At 32.3% G+C, this 24,398-nt stretch overlaps 1 protein-coding gene across 1 annotated transcript in view; it reads left to right on the forward strand.

Annotated features, from left to right (window-relative positions):
* LOC145266425 (uncharacterized) overlaps positions 1-24,398 on the forward strand; it is a 156,124-nt gene that overhangs the window by 91,684 nt on the left and 40,042 nt on the right. Inside the window, exons 4-7 of the mRNA XM_080122094.1 lie at positions 4,366-4,510; positions 6,918-7,017; positions 18,292-18,424; positions 24,235-24,315. Coding sequence (XP_079978220.1) covers positions 4,366-4,510; positions 6,918-7,017; positions 18,292-18,424; positions 24,235-24,315 — 459 coding nt within the window. The remainder of the gene's footprint in view (positions 1-4,365; positions 4,511-6,917; positions 7,018-18,291; positions 18,425-24,234; positions 24,316-24,398) is intronic.

Genomic DNA, 24,398 nt, shown 5'->3' on the forward strand with positions numbered 1-24,398 from the left:
AATGTTTCCCTTGATTCGCGCTATATACAGTACTTTCTCACTGTATCACAGCTCATCAGTGCAGCTAGACAAGCAATTATCTAAAGCCAGGATCAAAACTCGATTGCCTTAATAACAGTCAACGCTTCTCTCTCTCTCTCTCTCTCTCTCTCTCTCTCTCTCTCTCTCTATATATATATATATATATATATATATATATATATATATATATATATATATATATAAACGAATGTTTATTTATTAAAATCGATGTTTCATTAGGGTGTTTATCCGTTCCATAGTGTTATTACGAAACAAATTAAAATTATTAAGTATCCGCGTGCCGTATTTCAACGATTGTTAAACCGTAATATTGTACAACGTTGATGTTCAATTGTGATAGTGTTCAACGGTGATGTTCAATTGTGATAGTGTTCAACGGTGATGTTCAGTTGAGATAGCGTTCAACGATGATGTTCAATTGTGATAGTGTTCAACAGTGATGTTCAATTGTGATAGTGTTCAACGATGATGTTCAATTGTGATAGTGTTCAACGGTGATGTTCAATTGTGATAGTGTTAAACTGTGATGTTCAATTGTGATAGTGTTCAACGGTGATGTTCAATTGTGATAGTGTTCAACGGTAATGTTCAATTGTGATAGCATTTAACGGTGATGTTCATTTGTGATAGTGTTCAACGGTAATGTTCAATTGTGATAGTGTTTAACGGTGATGTTCAATTGTGATAGCATTCAACGATGATGTTCAATTGTAATAGCGTTCAACGGTGATGTTCCATTGTGATAATGTTCAACGATGATGTCCAATTGTGATAGCGTTCAATGGTGATGTTCAATTGTGATAGTGTTCAACGGTGATGTTCAATTCTGATAGTGTTCAACGGTGATGTTAAATTGTGATAGTGTTCAACGGTAATGTTCTATTGTGATAGTGTTCAACTGTGATGTTCTATTGTGATAGCATTCAACGGTAATGTTCAATTGTGATAGTGTTCAATCGTAATGTTCAATTTGGATAGTGTTCAACGGTGATGTTAACTTGTGATAGTGTTAAACTGTGATGTTCAGTTGTGATAACATTCAACGGTGATGTTCAATTATGATAGTGTTCAGTGGTTATGTTCAATTGATATAGTGTTCAACGATGATGTTCAATTGTGATAGCATTCAACGATGATGTTCAATTATGTAGTGTTCAACGGTGATGTTCGATTGTGATAGTGTTTAATGATGATGTCCAATTGTGATAGTTTTCAACGGTGATGTTCAATTGTGATAGTGTTCAACGGTGATGTTCAATTGTGATAGTGTAGAACGGTGATGTTCAATTGTGATAGTGTAGAACTGTGATGTTCAATTGTGATAGCATTCAACGGTGATGTTCACTTGTGATAGTGTTCAACGTTGATGTTTAATTGTGATAGTGTTCAACGGTAATGTTTAATTGTGATAGCGTTAACGGTGATGTTCAATTGTGATAGTGTTCAACGGTGATGTTAAACTGTGATAGCGTTCAACGGTGATATTCAATTGTGATAGTGTTCAACTGTGATGTCCAATTGTGATAGTGTTCAATGGTGATGTTCAATTTTGATAGTGTTACACTGTGATGTTCAATTGTGATAGTGTTCAACAGTGACGTTCAACTGTGGTAGTGTTCAACGTGCATGTTAAATTGTGATAGTGTTCAACGGTGGTGTTCAATTGTGATAGTGTTTCAACGGTAATGTTCAATTGTGATGGTGTTCAACGGAGATGTTCAATTTTTTTAGTGTTCAACGGTGTTATTCAATTGTGATAGTGTTCAACGGTGATGTTCAATTGTGATAGTGTAGAACGGTGATTTTCAATTGTGATAGTGTAGAATGGTGATGTTCAATTGTGATAGCATTCTACGGTGATGTTCACTTGTGGTAGCGTTCAACGTTGATGTTTAATTGTGATAGTGTTCAACGGTAATGTCCAATTGTGATAGTGTTCAACGTGCATGTTCAATTGTGATAGCGTTAACGGTGATGTTCAATTGCGATAGTATTCAATGGTGATGTTCAATTGTGATAGTGTTCAACGATTATGTTCAATTGTGATAGTGTTCAACGGTGATGTTCAATTGTGATAGCATTCAACGGTGATGTTCAATTGTCATAGCGTCAACGGTGAGTTTCAGTTGTGATAGTGTTCAACAGTTATGTTCAATTGCGATAGTGTTTAATGGTGATGTTCAATTGTTATTGTGTTCAACTGTGATGTTCAATTGTGATAGCGTTCAACGGTGATGTTCATTTGTGATAGTGTTCAACGGTGATGTTCAACTGTGATAGCGTTCAACGTTGATGTTCTATTTTGATAGTGTTCAACGGTAATGTTCAATTGTGATAGAGTTCAATTGTGATGTTCGATTGTGATAGTGTTCAACGGTGATGTTCAATTGTGATAGTGTTCAACCGTGATTTTACATTGTGATAGTGTTAAACGGATATGTTCAATTGTGATAGTGTTCAACGGTGATGTTCAATTGTGATAGTGTTCAATGGAGATGTTCAATTGTGATAGCGTTCAACGGTGATGTTCAATTGTTATATTGTAAAACGGTGATGTCCAATTGTTTTTGTGTTCAACGGTGATATTCAATTGTGATAGTGTTCAAGGGTAATATTCAATTGTGATTGCGTTCAACGGTAATGTTCAATTGTGATAGTGTTCAACGGTCATGTTCAATTGTGATAGTGTTCAACGGAGATGTTCAATTGTGATAGTGTTGAACGGTGATGTTCAACTGTGATAGCGTTCAACGGTGATGTTCAATTGTGATAGTGTTCAACGGTGATGTAAAACTGTGATATCGTTCAACTGATATATTCAATTGTGATAGTGTTCAACTGTGATGTCCAATTGTGATAGTGTTCAACGGTGATGTTCAATTGTGATAGTGTTAAACCGTGATTTTACATTGTGATAGTGTTAAACGGAGATGTTCAATTGTGATAGTGTTCAACGGTGATGTTCAATTGTGATAGTGTTCAATGGAGATGTTCAATTGTGATAGCGTTCAACGGTGATGTTCAATTGTTATATTGTAAAACGGTGATGTCCAATTGTTTTTGTGTTCAACGGTGATATTCAATTGTGATAGTGTTCAACGGTAATGTTCAATTGTGATAGTGTTCAACGGTAATGTTCAATTGTGATAGCGTTAACGGTGGTGTTCAATTGCGATAGTATTCAATGGTGATGTTCAATTGTGATAGTGTTCAACGATGATGTTCAATTGTGATAGTATTCAACAGAGATGTTCAATTGTGATAGTGTTCAATGGAGATGTTCAATTGTGATAGTTTTCAACGATGATGTTTAATTGTTATAGTGTTTAACAGTGATGTTCAATTGTCTTTGTGTTCAACTGTGATGTTCACTTGTGATAGTGTTCAACGGAGATGTTCAATTTTGATAGTGTTCAACGGCGATGTTCAATTATGATAGCGTTCAACGGTGGTCTTCAATTGTGATAGTGTTCACCGGTGTTGTTCAATTGTGATAGTGTTCAACGTTGACGTTCAATTGTGATAGTGTTCAACGGTGATGTTCAATTGTGATAGTGTTCAACTGTGATGTTCAATTGTGATAGTGTTCAACGGTAATGTTCAATTGTGATAGTGTTCAACGTGCATGTTCAATTGTGATGGTGTTCAACTGTGATGTTCAGTTGTTATAGTGTTCAACGGTAATGTTCAATTGTGATAGTGTTCAACGGCGATGTTCAATTGTGATAGTGTTTAACGGAGATGTTCAATTGTGATAGCATTCAACGGAGATGTTCAATGGTGATAGAGTTCAACGGTGGTGTTCAATTGTGATAGTGGTCAACGGAGATTTTCAATTGTGATAGTCTTCAACGGTGATGTTCAATTGTGATAGCGTTAAACGGTGATGTTCAATTGTGATAGCGTTCAACGGTGATGTTCAATTGTGATGGTATTCAACGGTGATGTTCAATTGTGATAGTATTCAACGGTGCTGTTTAACTATGATGTTGTTCAACTGTGATTCTTGTAAAAAAAATCACCGTTGAACGACAGAACGCGGATACTTAATAATTTCGTTTCGTTTCATAATAACACCATGCGACAGAAACAAAATCATGATAAAGGCGGGCTACGTCGAAATGTATGAGTTTAAACAAATAAGCATTCGTTTATTTAAATCTTTGTGTTGTCTGGCTTTTCTTAGAAAGATATAATAATGGCGAACGATACAATTAGAATTGGCTGACAAAATCAACCGATAGGAATCTTCGTTTTTAGTATTGAATGATGTATTTCTTTTAATCTATAAAATATATTTTCTTTTCGTATTTTTTGAACAAGGGTCGACCAAATATCGAGCGGTACAAAATGCAAATACGTGTAATGAGTGTCTGTTACCAAATGAAACATCGACTCTCCGAGATGCCTGTGGGGTCTGTAATGGGAATAACGATACCTGTACCGACTGCGCAGGGACAGTAAACGGGTGAGTATATATATATATATATATATATATATATATATATATATATATATATATATATATTAAGTAATGCGATTGATAATTTAAAATTTAAAAATATAATTATAATTAAATTAAAAATCCGTTTCATAAGAAGGAACAACAACAAAATCAATTATCTGTACGATCATTTCGGAAAACAATGCTTTTTATTGTGGTATACATCAAGTTAGGTACAATAATTACATATAGTTTTTTAATAAACAAGGTCTCCTCATCAGCAAATTTTGAAGGGTTTTTATTGAATATATATACATTTATATTTCAAACTACCAAGGAGACACGACGTTGCCCGGGATTGAATGACGATCAATGAATGTTTCACACTCCTATATCTGTATTTTCATGCCACAACGCAGTAACTTAGTCTAAAAATATATGTTATTCTACATTAGGAAGAACAACAAGAGAACCTACTGTTTCTTTTATAAAAGTATTTTATATAAACTTCTTTCCAATTAACGAAAAAAAAGAAAACATTAAGAAATTTACGCCCGGGACCACGTTATGCAAAAAAGAAAAAAAAACAAAAAAAAAAACACGTAAATTTTCAAGTCTTATAAAATTCTTTGCGAGTAATAAAAAAAAAACATTAAGAAATTTACGTGCAGGGTTTGAACCTACAAACCTCGTTATGCACCCCCCCCAAAAAAAAAAACATGCTATCAACTTACCCACATTACTCGTAGTTCTATCATTGTAGTTAAATGACGACATGGAAAAATGGCTTTACCGATGATAGATAAATTAAAATAACGGTTTCGATTATCGGTTATCGGTAATTATCGGGGTATTTGAGACAAAATCTAACTAATATCACTCCCAGACTTATACACTAAAGTTCTGTACATTTTAAAGAAAAACTGTTCAGCCGTTTCGGAGTCTATAAGGAACGAACTCACAGAGAGAGAGAGACAAAGTTGCATTTATATAATTGTAGAGATCGAGATAGAAATAGAGATATAATTATTTTAAACACACAATTCGTTTAACACCTTAACAGTGCCAAACTAGATTTATAGATACTTTTTAATTTTTTAACCACATTAATAAAGAGACAAACTTCATTTATATTCATCGGAATGTTCTTTTATTGTCCGTTGGAACAAACGAAAATGTCTCGGCCTGTACTAATATATATGTCATACTAATATATATGTCATACTAATATATATGTCATACTAATATGTCTGTCATACTAATATATATGTCATACTAATATGTCTGTCATACTAATATGTCTGTCATACTAATATATATGTCATACTAATATGTCTGTCATACTAATATATATGTCATACTAATATGTCTGTCATACTAATATATATGTCATACTAATATGTCTGTCATACTAATATGTCTGTCATACTAATATGTCTGTCATACTAATATATATGTCATACTAATATGTCTGTCATACTAATATATATATGTCATACTAATATGTCTGTCATACTAATATATATGTCATACTAATATGTCTGTCATACTAATATATATGTCATACTAATATGTCTGTCATACTAATATATATGTCCTACTAATATGTCTGTCATACTAATATGTCTGTCATACTAATATATATGTCATACTAATATGTCTGTCATACTAATATATATGTCATACTAATATGTCTGTCATACTAATATATATGTCATACTAATATGTCTGTCATACTAATATATATGTCATACTAATATATATGTCATGCTAATATGTATGTCATACTAATATATTTGTCATACTAATATGTCTGTCATACTAATATATATATGTCATACTAATATATATGTCATACTAATATGTCTGTCATACTAATATATATGTCATACTAATATGTCTGTCATACTAATATATATGTTATACTAATATGTCTGTATGTCGAACTCAGTAATCTGCACGGAATTTCAAATGCAAAGGACCGTGCCGTAGTGGATCAAGTAAAATTCAGTTGTAAACTTTCCTGGAGATTCAAGGTTTTAGTGGACGACACTCAAAATACAATTGAGAATTAATTAAAACTTCTACCCAGTCATGGCCGACGGAACCAAAGTATGCTACCCCAGTGGATTAAAGAAAATTTCTATTCGAAATCCCGTGCAGATTCCTGAATTCGCCAGAAATATTCCCGACTTCGTCAAGAAAATCGTAAGTTATATTGACAAAAAACATTGTGAAAATAACACTGATGGCGAGAATAGTAGCCCGAAAAATGCAAATAATACAAAAAGTTATGGAGTTTGTCTCTTTATACGCAAATAAAAACGTGGGATTAATTGACGAGAAAAGGAAGTACACGTTATTTTCACTAAAACGAATTTGCTTTAAAAAAGTATTTTTCATTAAATTTTTTTTTTTGGTTTTCTTTAAGAACTCTGAAAACTGACATGTGTGGTATTTGCGGCGGTGATAACAACTGCACAGTTTTGCAAAGTTTTCGACCTCAAATTATTCCATCGACATTAAAAAAGGTTAGTTTTCAACATTTTAACATGGACGATAAAATAATTTGTTTATTTGTATTATTCTGATTATTTTTCAAATAATTATTACCGTATTAGTTTTTTTAATGTAAAGGATCTACTCCTAAACTAATTAGTGGATCATTGTGAATTTTGAAACACAGTTGCAAAACATGAGAAGTCTTTATTTGGGTCATATTTAATTTAATTGCGATTTTCTAGGTAAGAATGTATTTCATCTTACACTTATTGTTGGCAAACTTTTGACTTTTTATCACTATTTTTAGCTCCTTACCTCAAGTGGCTTCATGCCTTGTGTAGGGCGATTTTCATTAAAATAATCAGTGCAATTCATATAGTTTTGTAATCATCGTGACTGATTTGTGACATTTTGAATTTTTTGGCAAAAGAGCGCTTCTTCATTTGTGGCCTTTTTTATCGATTTCTTCTTTCAAACCTACAAATAATGTTATATAATGTTTGCTATTAATGGTTCTTTCTTTTTTAGTTCTTTCTTTCTTTTTTAAAATAAGAGGGAGTGGAAGTATTCCATTTTTCTGTGGAATTTCAGCAATCGATGTTAGACGTGAAGGTATAAATTACAATTTTGAGCATTTTAAAACAAGAATTAACGGAGAATAATATGGACATATCCCCTTATTTGCACTAACTCAAATATTTCAGATTTGCATTAAATTTGGTGCATCATTACACACCAATTGAGAAAGATTCTTTTAATTTCAATTTCTTCTGAAGATCTTTTAAGCTTAATTCTTAACTCAAAGACATTCTCTAAAATCAAAATCATGCTATGTACTTTGATCAAAATTAGAATAAAGATTCTATGTAACAGAGAGCATATGGAAATACCGAGCCATGAGCGAAGTGACGTCACAGAAAGGAAAAAGGAAAACTATAAAAAGGAGAGAGGACGTTAGCGAACACATTCGAAATGACGTTCAAGAAGACGATCATGTTAGAGACATGGGTGACGTCACAATCGTAACGCAAAGTCACGCGTTTCGGGAGAATGGGAATATGAATTTCATTGTTACAAAAAAAGAGTTGAGTTATTATTTGTCCTATGTTCCTTGCGTACGTGTCAACCTATTAACGAGAACGTTATACATAGACATAAGATTTTGTAACACTATATCATGACTTTAATGTTTGCGGTGTCTAGTAAACTACTCAGCCAATTTTGAGTCTAAACATTTGAAATTTAACATAAAAGGTGTTCAGGCATGCCACAAGCTTTTTATTAAGTTTTTGGGTGAAATTTTGAAAAGGTTGGAAGAGTTGATCTTTGCAGACTCTACCAAAACTCCTCCGCCAATTTTCGGACTAAAAACTTAAAATTGTAGATATAGCTTACCTGGACATGAGTCAAACTTTTTAATATATATATACATATGCAAATAAAGTTATGAACAGTACATAGGGTCCTATCAAAGCCGGGCTGAAGTGCTAGTTTATTATAAAGATAAATAAGTCATAATTTATTTCATCGAATCATGACTAAATATGATGACGACATATTATCCCCTCAAAAATAGGCATAATATATATATATATATATATATATATATATATATATATGAAACCTAATTTCCTGCAATCTCCATTAATCTACGTCATATAGCATTTCATATGCAACTAAAAGTATATCTATATCTATATACGATTAAAGTAGAATGGGGAGAGTACACATTACTATAGTGATAGTTTTTAAAGTAAAAATATCCAAGTTCGAACCTCACGTAAATCTAAAGAATTTTTAAAACAAGATGCATTTTTAAATAAATTTTAATAAATCAACATAAATAGTATAACATATTTTAAAAACTAAGTCACCGTTTTATAACCCTCAAAACTTTAAATATAAACGGTATTGTTCATTAGTTGTATGCGTTTAATTTTGTTTACACACATAATTTCTAATATTTTATCTGCTGACCTAGTGAAAGGTGAAGCATTATCGTTTCATGCACCTGAAAGAATTCTTGTAAAGAGTATCTATCGCTTTCCTAAGATCTCTCTTTAATTTATCTACAAAACGTTCCGCCTGTCCATTGTTTCTTGTCTGATACGGACTGATCCTGATATGTTTCACACAATATGTTTGTTAAAATTCTCTGAATTCACTAAATCTGTTATTTTGAAACATGTGAAAAAAAAACTTTACTTTTGTCACTTTATTTGATTGCCCAGATTTCGAATTGGTTGATAACAATCCTTATTTCCCTTGCAAATATTTCATTTTTATACACCTGAAAGAATTCTTGTATGATCTTTTCAACAAGAGTAACTTTCGCTTTCTAAATATCGCTAATAAATGTATGTACAAAACGTTCTGCCTGACCATTGCTATTTGTGTGATACGGAGTCATCCTGAAATCACTAGATCTGCTATTTTGAAAGACGCTAAAAACAACGTTTACATTTGTCACATTATTTGATTGCCCAGATTCCAAATGGATTGATAACAATCTATCAAATACCGTTTTTATCTCCCTTGCAAATGTTACCTCTGCTGGCATTTCTGTTTCTTTTAAAAACTGGCTGAATATTTGCTTTTATTCAAAGTTAGCAGACATCTTTTTACATGTCACAAATCCATCGAAGAAATCTCCAGGAAAAGTTACAATTAATTATTCTTTAGTGTCTCTGCCTCGGTATTTGGAATTACGGAAAGTTCTACAATTGAAACTGGTCCAATCCGTACCAAAAAGATTGTGTCGATCATTACGTAATTTAAATTTTAAAAATTTGATTTTAATTCAAATGCTTTCTCTTTGAACAAGTAAACAAATTTTATTCATTTCACCAGTCATACATTTCGTAATTTTGTTTTCTTAAATTTAAAAATTTATTATTGGCAGATTTGTGCTCGAATCAAGTTAAAACTATACAATTTTATCTAATATTTTTACTTGTATATATTTCCTGATATGTTTAGTTGCCTTATTTTTAGTTATATATTTTTTACGAATTTTGCTCTATAGTTTGTACTTTTGTGTCCAACGCGTTCGGAAATGAGACCCTTTTTATTTTCTATGAGCGACCTTGTACCAGTTGCACACAGCACAAAATACGGTCATACACATGATAAGTATATATATACCAACGAAGGTTTCCTCTCTAAAGCAATAGCTCTTGACATATCAAACACATTTGATAGAGTTTAGCATAAAAGTCTACTTCACAAGAGTTCTAGCAATATTCTTCTCAACCATTGAATCCTTTCTCCCTGATAGATTTTTAGAAATAGTCATAAATCAGTAGAAATTTGCAATACAAAGTATCAACGCTGGTGTGCCTCAAGGATCTATACCGGGACAAACTGTCTTCCTCATCTTCATCAGTGATTTCGTAAATTACTTTGTAAGATAATTGTCGCCATTTACATATGTTACACGAATGCCCCGGTCTGAGCCGGGTTGACATGCTAGTATATATATGTGTATAGGTGTATATACATATATGTATGTTCATGAATTAAAATGTGGCACGCGTCTGCGAATGAAATGTCAGAAATTGACAAGCTAAACGGGAATTGTTTCAATATTTCTCACAAATATAAACAAACCTTGTTATTGTTATGAAAAATGTAACAGAAAGGAATCTGGTTATGTGGATGTTTTGAAACGATTGACAGGAAAAATTTACGGAAGGAAAAAGATTGCAGTTGGAGATTTGATTGTCAACCGTGTAGACGCCACGATAATTCTCTCTGTCGCTCTCCCACTCTCTCTCTCTCTCTCTCTCTCTCTCTCTATCTATCTATCTATCTATCTATCTACCATAAGCAAGAACAACAGGAGAAATAAAAAACGGACTATTGTTTACACCAATGGTTGTTGTGTTTTGAATTCTTAGAAAAAGGGTTTATAATATAACACATAAACGCCACTACCATCTATGGCAACACTTCAAAGGTCAGCAATGATCAAGATATATTTGAGTCTCTTTCTTCCGACCTTGAGCACGTGGTGCAATAGGGTAAAAGGAAGCTGATTAATTTTAATGAAACGAAAATCAAGTTGCTATCTTTTCACCACCAACGCTCTGATCTTTACTTTGCCTAACTGATATGAATGGCTCTCGTCTTGATGAAGCACTTTTTTAAAACAAGATTCTGGGACTGATCATTTCTGAACTGAAATGGAAGACTTGCATCAAACTGTTGCCAAGTCATTCTACCGCTCTAGAAAGTATCAAACTCTCGACACAATTCTCTATCTGTATAAAAGCCAAATGCATCCTAAAATGGAATACTGTTGCTACATCCGGGGAGGAATATCTTAGAGAAATATTTCCTGCTTTTGCAGGGTTCAAAACCGGCATTTTTTCTTCCTTGCAACTTCTTTCTTACAGAAAAGACGTTACGAATTTATTTAGTATCATTTTTGTTTCAATTATTATTATTATTATTATTATTATTATTATTATTATTATTATTATTATTATTATTATTGTTGTTGTTGTTATTGTAATTGTTATTATTACTATTATTATTATTGTTTTTATTAATATTAATATTATTATTAATATTATTAATATTATTATTATTATTAATATTATTATTAATATTATTATTATTAATATTACTATTATTAATAATAATATTATTATTAATATTATTATTATTATTATTAATAATAATATTAATATTATTAATAATATTATTATTAATATTATTATTATTATTATTAATACTATTATTATTATTATTATTATTATTATTATTATTATTATTATACTATTAATTTTATTATTCTATCATTTTTTACTTTTCTATTCAATATATTCCTTTCAGTTTCAAATGCTTTATTTATACATATTGAAAACAGTTGCGCTTGATGTTGACGCCGATTGAGACGGACGAACATGAGTTCAAAATTTAAAAACTAAAAATACAGAACGTTCTTCTTTGACAAACGGTTACAAGAATTTGCGTGAATTATTTCGAAAGTTTTGTGCAAAGAATGAACGCAACCAAAAAATAAAATGTACTGTATTTTCCACGGCTTTCATTTTGATTAATTTCACTACATTTTGTGACCATGACGTTTTTCTCGAAAAATCAAAATTGAATATAATAAATTAAAAGCTATAGTATCGTTTTTATGCGTCTTAAATATCTAATAACCCTGAAAATACTTATCTAGAAACATATGTGGAATGACATATAAATGTTTACATTATATATATATATATATATATATATATATATATATATATATATATATATATATATGTGTGTGTGTGTGTGTGTGTGTGTGTGTGTGTGTGTGAGTGTGTGTGTGTGTGTGTGTGGATATATTCTTTATTCACTTATATCTCTTTTAATATACACCAATCCTGATTTAAGGAGCCCAACGTAATTACAAAGCACATAATGAATGAATAGCAAAAGTCTATATTTCAAATTTCATGAAGTTGACCATCTTACAATTTATTCCTTTAATTCAGTTGACACGGACAATTATTAACAGTGTCCGTTTCGTAGCACAAAATCAATCACTTAATCTTTATATCAATCAGTGAATGATAGAGAGAGAAGTGAGGGGGGTAAGGAGAGGATGGGGGAAGTTTCAATTTTTTATCATCCTCCACCACCTTCCCCTCCTATATCCATATATCTCCACCCACGCCTACCTGAATTTGCTACCCCCCACACACAATACAATCGAATGTATCCTTAACCTTCAAAACTGAAATATTGTCAATACCCGTCCTTCCTTCCTTTTTTTCTTTCGTATTTCTTTTTAAAACACTTTCTTTCAATAACTAACAACAATTTCTGTAAGGCCTGACGAGGCTGTTGGATCGTAAACATGGTCCAACATCTGAAACATATGTAGCAAAACAGATAAAATGGTAATAAATAAAAACACACACACACACACACACACACACACACACACACACACACACACACACACACACACATATATATATATATATATATATATATATATATATATATATATATGGTGTGAAATGGTTAAATTTCAAATGTATAATTTTTATTATATGCAAGACAAAGAATACATTTCAATAAGTATATCTCCTTAACCTATAGGTTTTCGAGGTCTACACATCTCCTCAGAGGAGAAAATATTAGCAAATATTATAAATGGTTTATACCGGATTTGCTAAATACAATAAACATAGAAAATCATAATTAAATGTTTTGGAAGTTTTTAAATCATAAAGTAAGGGAAATTATATATTGATGAAAAGGATATTGAATTTCATATCCAAATTGTTTGGTAAATTCTTTGTCTTGCATAAAAATTCTAGATTTGAAGTTTTACTTTTTCACGTCATAAAATTTAAATTTACTAAATTATGATTTATTTGCTCTATCTGGTATATTGTGCAATTTTTATTTAGCTGGGATTGTCTTTATAAAATATTACATCCAATAATATTTTGTAAGACCAATAATCACTGGATTTCCATACCAGTAGATCTGTTGCATTACATTATTCTGAAGTATATATATATATATATATATATATATATATATATATATATATATATATATATATATATATATATAGGTAGGTAGATAGATAGATAGATAGATAGAAATTGTCTTAAAAGTTTTAATTCTGAAAGTCTGAATTAAAAAAAAGAAAAAGTTTTTAATCATAACCGCTAATATCGATCACTGTATTATAGCTACGATGACTATCGATCTATGTTTTGTCATTGATAACTATTTTCTTTTTATATTTTCCTTTGAAAGTGTGAGACTTCTATAAACACTAAGCCGGTTGCTAATCCACAAGTTAATCTCGGATAATTATTACGGACTTTCCTCTTCATGCTCCTATTAACAAATGCTCTTTGTCTCGGAAATATATTGGAGTTTCTCGCTGGACCTTCCAGTCGGTCGGTTGCATATCCACTATATTTGATTGCTTCAGTTTGAATAAAGACATGATTAAAAGTTTTCAATTCCTGATCTTCGCTATGTTCGACGAAATAATTAGTTAAACTCAAAATTATATACTTATATTAGAAGGCTGCCTGGCATTGTCCGGTCGTAAAATACGCTTAAATATGATATTTTTATTAATACGATTTTCGTATTTATTATTATATTATATTGAACCCAATATATAATAATAATTTTAAAAGTTTATAAAAATAATCATGCACCATCACTGAGAAGCGAAACCGAAACGCTTAGCTTACAATTTACTTTTTCCTTTGACGTTAATGCCCGAGCTATGAAACATGTTTACTGCAAGGCTAAAAATTAAAACATGAACCAAGAGCTATTACGTTACGCATACATATTCGTAATTCCGTTGTTCGACTGTCACCTGGCAAATTCCATTATTTTAATGTTCACACTTTTGTCACCGATTTTCCCTTACTAAAATATAAACTTTCACATGGGTTCGAATACCCTATATATTAAGTTTCATGTCCGTAGACCAAAAACTGACAGAGGAGTTTTGTAGGCAATATTTTTTACACAAATATATACGCATGTATAAATATATATAGAAAGAGGTTTGTGCTTACTGAAACCTTTTTATGCAAATATTACGCAAGTATAAATCATGTAGAATATCTGCATGAATATAATTGCACTTAATAGTTAACTAAAAATGATCATCCCACAAGAAAACAGAAAAGAACTAATAGGGAATTAATTAAAATGAATGTTTTAAAAGAATATGCAAATTAGCAAGATGTTTTGCAGATGAATGCAATTCTACAAACCATATATGAGAAAGCTGTATTTTCTTTTTAAATATATAGACAAGGGGCTTTTAATATGATTATCAATACACACAAAAAAATTATAAGAGTATGGATTTGTTTCGGTTTGTGTCTGAGATAAAGTGAAATCATAGTCACGAAATTTGGTGTCCGAGTAGTCAGATAGAAAACTTTAATTTTTGTGTATGATTTGGGCTATTGAGAATAGTCTTCTCATTTTGGATATTATTCTTACAACGCCCCGATTGTGTCACCTCCGACGTTCGCTGTTTTTTTGTTGTTCTTTTTAATAGCAGTTTCTTATAATGACAGTCTAAAAAGTTTTTAACAGTCTTGTGTTTTATTTATTTCTCTTTAGAATTATTAAAGAAATGCGTATTTTTGTTATAATTCAGACAACTTTTCTAATCTTGAATGTTGTTGGCGCGTTATGCTTCGTGTTTTAATGGTCTCAAAATGCGTAAGGTTTACAAACGAATGAATATCCTGTATCTCTACAAGGCCACCATTCGCCCATATATGGAGGACTGTTGTCACATTTGGGCTGGTGCATCTGCTACTAGTCTCACACTCCCTGGACAGGGTTCAAAAGAGTCTGATATATCCTAAACTGGTATCAAAGCTTCAACCTCTGTCCCATCAACGAAATGCTGTATCTCTCTGCCTGTTCTACAAGTATTTTAATGGTAAATGCTCCGACGTACCTCTTCGACATAAATACCCCGACAAATCCGACAAGCAGCAAAATCCCACCCCTACACAGTAGAGAGCCCTAGATGTAAAAAAAAACCCCTTCTACAATAATAGTTTCTTCACCAGAACTGCTAAACTTTAGAACTCCTCTCCGGGTTCCTGCTTTCTCATCTGTACTGACATGGAGAAGTTCCAGTGTAATGTGAACAGACATCTTGCTGCTCAACTCCCTACATAGAATTCCTGCAACTTATGTCCCCGATAGTAGCCCCCTACATCAAAGTGGCACTGTGCTTTGTTTGGGATGAAAATGAAATAAAAAATGGAATAAAAAAAATGGAATAAGACTCGAGAACAAGAAAAAATTTCGAAAGCTTAAACTTTATTACAGTAAAACGTCGATATCTTTTAGTATTTTCAGTTGTGCATACACAGTCAGCTCCTCAGCCCCCTTTTCTTGCTTCCAGTCTAGAAAAGTATGCAGTGCCTGATCCTCGCCAGTCTGCTTAACATTATCAAAACTGTAAATGTTATTAAAAGTGTATTTTTTTCATTTCTGATGAATGATGATTGGTATTTCTATATTAAATAAATATTCTAAAATTTGGAAAAAGGAGGTTTTGCACCCGATGTTTTCTCAGGCCAGAGCAACATTACAAGATTAAAGATGAAGAATTCCCGAATATTTCTGATGAACTTGGAAATCTGTACGATTTTGACAAGATGCAACTAAAGAAGATCGAAAATAATATCGGTCGAAACTTTGTGAGAATAACATTATAGATGAGAACAGTAGTTTTAATCATCCAAATAATTCCAATAATTAATCTTCATCCGAAATAAAAGTTTGGTTGTGTTTTTAGACCTGTAAATTCAGCCTTGTCCGTTCGTCCGTTCGTCTGTCCGCACTTTTCTCAATAACTACGCCTTGGAATTTTTTGAAATTTTGTACAAACATTAAGCATGATATGAGTAAAAAGTAACAGACGGATTTTCCGGGAAAACTCTGATTGCCCCCTAGGGGTGCCTTTCAGGTTAAAATGGTTAAAATGTTTATGCTTATTAAAAAAAAAATTGATGCCCTTGATTTTTATAAAACTTTCTGAAAAGTTGTAACTAACTGATTTCTATATAATTTTGTTTGTCTATACTTTGCGATAACTCTAGTGTGTCCCAGGGGCTCTTTTAGGGCTAATAAAAACATTCCATTTTTGGGACTATTTTACCATATTTGTCTCAAATTATCTGTGTATGTCTATTTAGCAGTTTTGCATGGCGCTGAACTCAAATTTAAATGTGTTAAGGCCTTGGGGGCTTTTGGGGCTAAATGGGGGAGGGACAAATGATGGACTTAGTCATTTCTTTTATTTCTTTTCTTTTATTTTTATTTATTTATTTATTTATTATTATTATTATTTTTTTTTTGCATAGTGCAGAACTCAAATTTACATATGTTAAGGCCTAAAACTGCACCGTTTGTTCATTTCCACCAGGATTTGACGGCCCCTGGGGACCTCTGGGGCTAAATGGGGGAGTGCAATGCTGAACTTAGTCATTTTTTATACCTCGTTCACTTTGCATGCTTCACTTGTTTAATCTCTGAATTTACTGAGATTTATTTACTAAATAATTTTCAGTAAATTAAGAAATTATCTTAACTACAAGATTCTCGTAGTTCAATCAAAAATTTTAATTCCAACTAAAATAACTTCGTTGTATTTATACATAATTACAAACACTAGATAGATAGCTTTTTACATAAAGTTGGATTAAGTAGAAAAAAGTAATTTCCGTTTAGAAATCGAAGAGTACAGGGTGGAACGATGAAATTGTCACCCTAAAGAAAACAACACGACAGATTTATTTTAAAACTTTTTTTGAAAATATCAATTCAGGTGACTTGATTTTTGTTGTTGACATCTATTTAATGTAGCCGCTTTTAGCCTCAATCACTGCCTCGATACAGAAGCTTGGCGGATCAGGCTTGCTTTGGTATTGTGGGAGGTCATGGCGGTGAGTTTCTGGATGTGCGAAGTAGTCCAGCGGGTTCAGTTCGGAGGAAGAGGGGAGGTAAAAAGTACAAAGTCCCTCATTCTTAAGCCAAGCTTGTGTCTCTTTAAACTTGCGTACTTGAGTATTGCTGCCACACCCAGAGTCTGCCAGCGGCCACCTGATTGCACCAGGGGATCATCACACTCTTCAGCACATCCGGGTACATTTTGGTGTTTAGTTTCAAGCCGACTTCGAAGATGTGAAGTGGCATGATGTGGCTTCCACTTGAAACCACACCAAATACCATAATCGTGACCGGAAACTTGGTTTTCATCACTTTGGGCAGGCCCTCAAGCATTGAACTGTCTAGATTTGCATTTTGAGGCTACTAGCAATGGCCATGTTGTCATAACTTGAATCGGTAGAGAGCATGCGTTGTACTGCGTCACATCTTCAATCTCTCTTGTTGAACATTGAGTCACTTTCAAACATGATAGAAAACTCCTATCGCTCTTGTGATTTGTGCACAACTGGCCAACTAGTAGATGGTCTTCAAAAAAAAAAGAAAACCGATTTTCATCAAACGGAAATAGAATCATGTCGTCTTTTCTACTGTGAAAATTTTATCGTTCCACTTTGTAGAATTTAAGCTGACTTGTTCAGGAAGTTGCTTAATGGCAGGAAGTTTCCATGGCATATATATATATATATATATATATATATATATATATATATATATATATATATATATATATGTATATATATATATATATATAAGTGTTTTGGAATGCTCTTTAAATGTCTATTTTTCTTGTGCTAATAATTTTGCTCTTCTATTTATATTCTCAGATTGATGTAATTGGAGCCGGTTTCGATCGAATTGAATCCGTTCACCTGTTGATGATGAATAGTTCGATTATCCAAGCTGATTGGAAAATGATGAATTCTAGTTTCCTCCAATTGGAGGTGAATCTGCAACCAGGTGAGTCGAATCAGCGAACATTTTGCCAGCATAGCATAGCAAACATTTTTACTGATGAAAATCAATGCTTATTTTAAACGATTGTTGTATATAATTAGTTAAACACATAGTTCAACCATAACTGGAGAGAGAAAGAGGATGGGAGAGAGAGGGGAGAGAGGGGGAGAGGGGGAGAGATGGGGAGAAAAGAGAGAACGAGATAGTTGGAATTGATATTATCTGTTTTACTGCATAGCAACTCTTATTTTTTAATCCATAGTTGAGAGAGAGAGAGAGAGAGAGAGAGAGAGAGAGAGAGGGGGGGTGGAGAGGGAGAGAGAGAAAGAGAGAGAGGGAGAGGAAGAGACTAAGAAAGGAGAAACGCGGAGAGAAGGGGGAGAAAGAATGCAGAGAGAAAAAGAACGGAAATAGAGGGGGAAACAAAAAAGAGAAAACACGAAAACAAAAGGAAATAAAAAGAAAATAGATAAAACGAAAAGACAGAAAATGCGATCTGCCCTCGCTTGTCAGTGTGGAGTCGGCGCAGATCACAATTAAAAACGACCAAGTACTATATAATATGTTCGTTGTTTGCAGATTGGTACCGGGTATCGTCTTGCCAACCCACTAAGACTTTTCCAAACATAGCGGATCTGACAGATTAAAGTTTCCAGAGGAAAATGTTGCCAACAACTGTTGACATTTTCGATCATTCAGGACATCCATCCCATAGACGGTTCCAATATGCTTTGCAGCTGAGTTTCCTTTTTTGAATTCATAAAGCATGCAATGTCTAAAATGCCTTCTCACTAATTTCCAATATTTGACGACTGAGATACCTAAACTTAATATTTTCCTACTAATTACTATACCTGAAAGGTAAAGCAAGATATTAAGATATCAATTCATCAAAAAAATCTAGAACTTAAAAGCCTGCAAAGTAATGAAGTACAAAAAAATCTTTCCAACCTGATAGATGGATGATTTTTAACTTTTTTAACTTGATCAATTTCGTTTCGGTTATTCTCTGCTTTGTATTAACTCCTCTTATCGACATTGAATCATTTTTGTATCACGTGCTTTAGCCCAGTATATTTTTATTATTATTCACATCAGTTTCAAATTGAATGGCCGCATTATCGACAAAGTAGAAAATATTCAATCATTTTTCAAAACATTTTTCTGCAATCCAATTTTTTTAAGATTTAGGAATTATTTTTGTTCAAACAATTTTATTTTTTAACAATTTACTTAACGCAATATTTTTTCTTGCTTACAAAGAGGAGAACAATTTCAATTTTTGTATGCTTCTTTTTTACAGTTTAGATTTATGAAAAATTAAACATTATATATTCTCATGGTTGTTGACATTTATTGAATGCGTTATTTTGTTTAATTTTTTATTTTTGAGGGATTATCGAGGGCCCAGATGACTTTAACGAACTCATCATTTTCTTCCTTCAAAATCAACAGACTTGACACTGATTTTCCTTTAAATTAAATGAATGCTTAAAAATAAGTTAAAAAAACTTCTCTGGATAGGTAGAAGAATAACTTATGATTTGGGTAACATTTAGTTGTCGTATATTTATTTTTACACCCCTTTTGGCCATTAAACATTGAAAAAGATATAATGCAGTTTCTGTTCTTTTTTGAATGAATGTGGCCGTTATAATTCAAATGTTGGATTTTAATGCCCGTAAATGTTTCTATTGGAAATTTTCTTTCATCCTTATTAAGACGTCCACATCTCATATGACCGCACCCCACCAGCTTAGGACCATGAATCTAAGACCTAACCCTAGCTCTACCCTAAACGTAACTCGAACCCTAACACGCATTTCTGTACGACCAAAAAATGAAAAATGAATACAATCTTCTGAATAAAAAAAGGTTATCGAATTTTTATCAAAATTCAAATAATTTCGTTATTTTATTTTTGCAAATTGAATTGTATTCACAAAAATCCCCAAAACTATCCAAAAAATTAATTTTGATTTATTAACCCTGTCACCATTTTAAACCACATAAACAAGATTGCTATGATATTGTTTTTAATTTCGACCCGATAAGAATGTTTTACACAGAAGGCATCTCAAGATAAATTCGTCAAAACGTATAAAATCTATCAAAAACTTATGCAAGGCGAAATAGGAACATCCAGATTTTAAAAACGGTAAAATAAAAAATCATCTCTCGTAACGGTCTTTTTTGTTTAAATAAAAAAAAATTACGTAACATTGCAGTAATCAGAGAGGCGGTAGCACTCTCTATATAGGGATGGCCAGTACACGCCTATATACGCCTACAAAACAAAACTATCCAAATCTCAACTAAAATCAACTTATAAGTTTCAAAAAGCACATATTCTTACAGAGAAGCGTCTTACGAATCCAGCGAGTGTCAGAACGTCCGTTAAAATGTCAAAAGAGAGCAAAAAAAGGGTACAAAATGGCCAATTGTTCTTTCTTCTTTCTTCTTTCTTCTTCTTCTTTCTTCTTTCTTTTGAGACGATGTATATCGGTGTACGAACGGTCTCTGACAACAGTTCAAGCATCAATCGACTGCTCTTTACACGAAGTGCAGTGACCCATCGCTTTTAGCTAACTCCATAATCAAATAAGATTACGTGTAATAACAAGTTTTAAACACTATATACCCAATGTAGACAGACCACTTCTTTCAAAAGGGACAGCTCCAAATAATACACCGGATGCTCACAGACGTTCCAGTTTGCCAGTGGCCTATATTTCTTGGACGCTGAATATTTGAGGTGAACGTTAAGGTTTTTTCTTTAAACAGTAACCCACCAGCGTTAATGAAACCACGAAATCTTTATCTCAGTTGATCAAAATTGTTATAAGAGTAACCTATCAGCAAGTACGACGTCAAAAAACAATGTTATAAAAACAAATAATTCTTCAGATTTTGGACTGTAAAATATGTACAAAATGTCAATGCTGTGACCAGGATTCGAACCTAGGTTAGCACGGGCACAACGTGGGTCCTAACCTCTAGACGATCACGGCTAACACTGACGTCTGTCGCTCTTGGCAGAAAGACACATGACTACTGTCAAACTATTGAAAAATAAGGAGAAAACTTGAAATTCTCACGCATGCGCAAAAATACACTATAGCAACATTGTTAAATGCAGCTGAATCTCTTCGCTCGCTAAGAAAAGTAGATCAGACCAGTTCTTCTAAGAACTCACCAAACGCCAAAGGAAATAAGTTAAATTAACCGCAAAAGAAACTGCAAGAAAGTCATCTTCTAAGAACTCACTGGAAGCTGACCAAAAAGAATCAAAATCCAAGCCCTAGCCACAAAATAACTAGATATTGTGGCTACTATACACAGTCTACTAATAAAAACAAGTAAGTTTTCTAAAATAAACTACAATAAATTAACCAAGTAACCTCACACTGTCACTGATTAGGACTTCATATAAAGATAACAACTACACTATTGGTGTATATACCGTTCCACACTTTAACTATTGGTGACAGGGCAGTATCTCAATTCTACGAGAGTTGTCTTGCTATAAGATAAGTTATATTATAGTAAGATACACATAAGTGTTATATGTTTACATTTAATAAAAAATGCCAAAGTCAGCACGTAGTAAAAAAGCTCAGAGAAATATAGACTCTGAAAAAAACAAAGTCAAGGTATTATCTGAGCAAAAAGAATACTATCAGAAAAATGCTGAAATAATAAAAATTAAGTATCATGCAAATCCTGAGGAAAAGAAGGCTGCCTCACGTGCTGACTCAAAAGCACGGTATAACAGGGATTCCGAGGGGAAAAACTGCCTCACGTGCTCTTTATAACAAAGAACCAGAAAAAAAGAAAGCTGCCTCACGTGCTCTTTATAACAAAGAACCAGAAAAAAAGAAGGCTGCCTCACGTGCTGACTCAAAAGCACGGTATAACAGGGATTCCGAGGGGAAAAACTGCCTCACGTGCTCTTTATAACAAAGAACCAGAAAAAAAGAAAGCTGCCTCACGTGCTCTTTATAACAAAGAACCAGAAAAAAAGAAGGCTGCCTCACGTGCTGACTCAAAAGCACGGTATAACAGGGATTCCGAGGGGAAAAACTGCCTCACGTGCTCTTTATAACAAAGAACCAGAAAAAAAGAAGGCTGCCTCACGTGTTGACTCAAAAGCACGGTATAACAGGGATCCGAAGGGGAAAAAAGCTGCCTCATGCACAAACTATTATAAATATAAATATAAAAAACTGCCAAATCTTTGCCAAAACGCCAAAGAATGAACCAAGAAAAATTCAATAGTGAAGGTATGAACATTTTAAAACTTTATAATACTCTAACTGTTTTATCAGAGAGGCAGTAGCACTCTCTATGTAATATAGAACCGATGGAGGACCAAGAGGCAACTCCAAAGGCCCAAAACCCAAAGACCTAAAACCCAGCAGGAAGCGACCTGCTACTAATGGAGGCGGCAATGGGCTGCCTCCTAAAAAAGACAATACTATCATGAATGTAAGTTTAAAAATAAGCCTGTAAGTAAAAATACTAATTAACAAGAATAAAAAAGCATTGGAAATGCAAAAGGATATAGGGATGGTATGCCAAAAAGTATACAAACAAGATAGCTATGAATGGCTAGGCACATGGAAATAGAATTGCATCCAAAGTATAGCCCTATAGCTTTTTACAACCGTAATGATGGCACGGAATGAAGATTGGAGAAAAGCTATAGGGCTATACTTTGGATGCAATTCTATTTCCATGTGCCTAGCCATTCATAGCTATCTTGTTTGTATACTTTTTGGCATACCATCCCTATATCCTTTTGCATTTCCAATGCTTTTTTATTCTTGTAGGAATAACAACTTAATCCAAATCATCGAAAAACAAAATTGCTACATCAAAGAAAGTTTAAAAGTAACGATAATTGTTTATTAATTTGATTAAGCATTTAATTGCGTAGTAATTTGATCAAAGATTTAATTGTTTATTAATGAGATTAAATATTTAATTATTTATTAATGTGATTAAGTATTTAGCTGTTTATTAATTTGTTTAAGTATTAAAATGTTTATTATTTTGATTAAGTATTAAAATGTTCATTATTTTAATTAAGTATTAAAATGTTTATTATTTTGATAAAGTATTAAAATGTTTGTTAATTTGATTAAGTATTAAAATGTTTATTAATTTGATTAAGTATTAAAATGTTTGTTAATTTGATTAAGTATTAAAATGTTTATTAATTTAATTAAGTATTAAAATGTTTATTAATTTAATTAAGTATGTAATTGGTTATTAATTTGATTACGTATTTAATTGTTTATTAATTTAATTGAGTATTTAAATGTTTATTAATTTTATTAATTATGTAATTGTTTATTAATTTGATAAAGTATTTATTTCAACAAATACAGAATTATATCGTTTGTGCGACAAAAAAGTGTTTGCTGGGTTGGAAATATACATCTAACACTGATCGTTAACTAGTTTTTGCCATTGGGTTATTATTTTTAATTCATTACATCAACGGGCTTCACAGCGATTTCCATTAAAAATAAATAGATATTGCTTCTATGTTTGAAGTGTCATTTGACAATATTTTTATTCTTTTTGTGCGTATCTATGTGTTAATTTCGGTCTGATTACATATATATGATTACATATATATGATTACATATATATGCGATAATATACAAGCGCTCATTTACTAAATATGAACTAATAATGTGTAAAGATCGTCTGAAAATTTGCACGGTCATCCTTGTAATTATGAGAGCACCATATGCAATCTAATCAATTTAAAACGCCATTATTATTTTTTTTTCTTTTTCAAGGAATGTACAGATTGCGACTAAATTTCAGCGCAACTAACGTCATTGATTCTAGACAAAATTTGACGGTTTACAACCAAACAGGTGAGTACTATGCTATAATTCGTTAAATAAGTGTGGTTGTTATATATATATATATATATATATATATATATATATATATATAT

The sequence above is a fragment of the Euprymna scolopes genome, chromosome 41 (assembly GCF_053919585.1).
Source record: "Euprymna scolopes isolate OS-2025 chromosome 41, ASM5391958v1, whole genome shotgun sequence".
Classification (NCBI taxonomy): Eukaryota; Metazoa; Mollusca; class Cephalopoda; order Sepiida; family Sepiolidae; genus Euprymna; species Euprymna scolopes.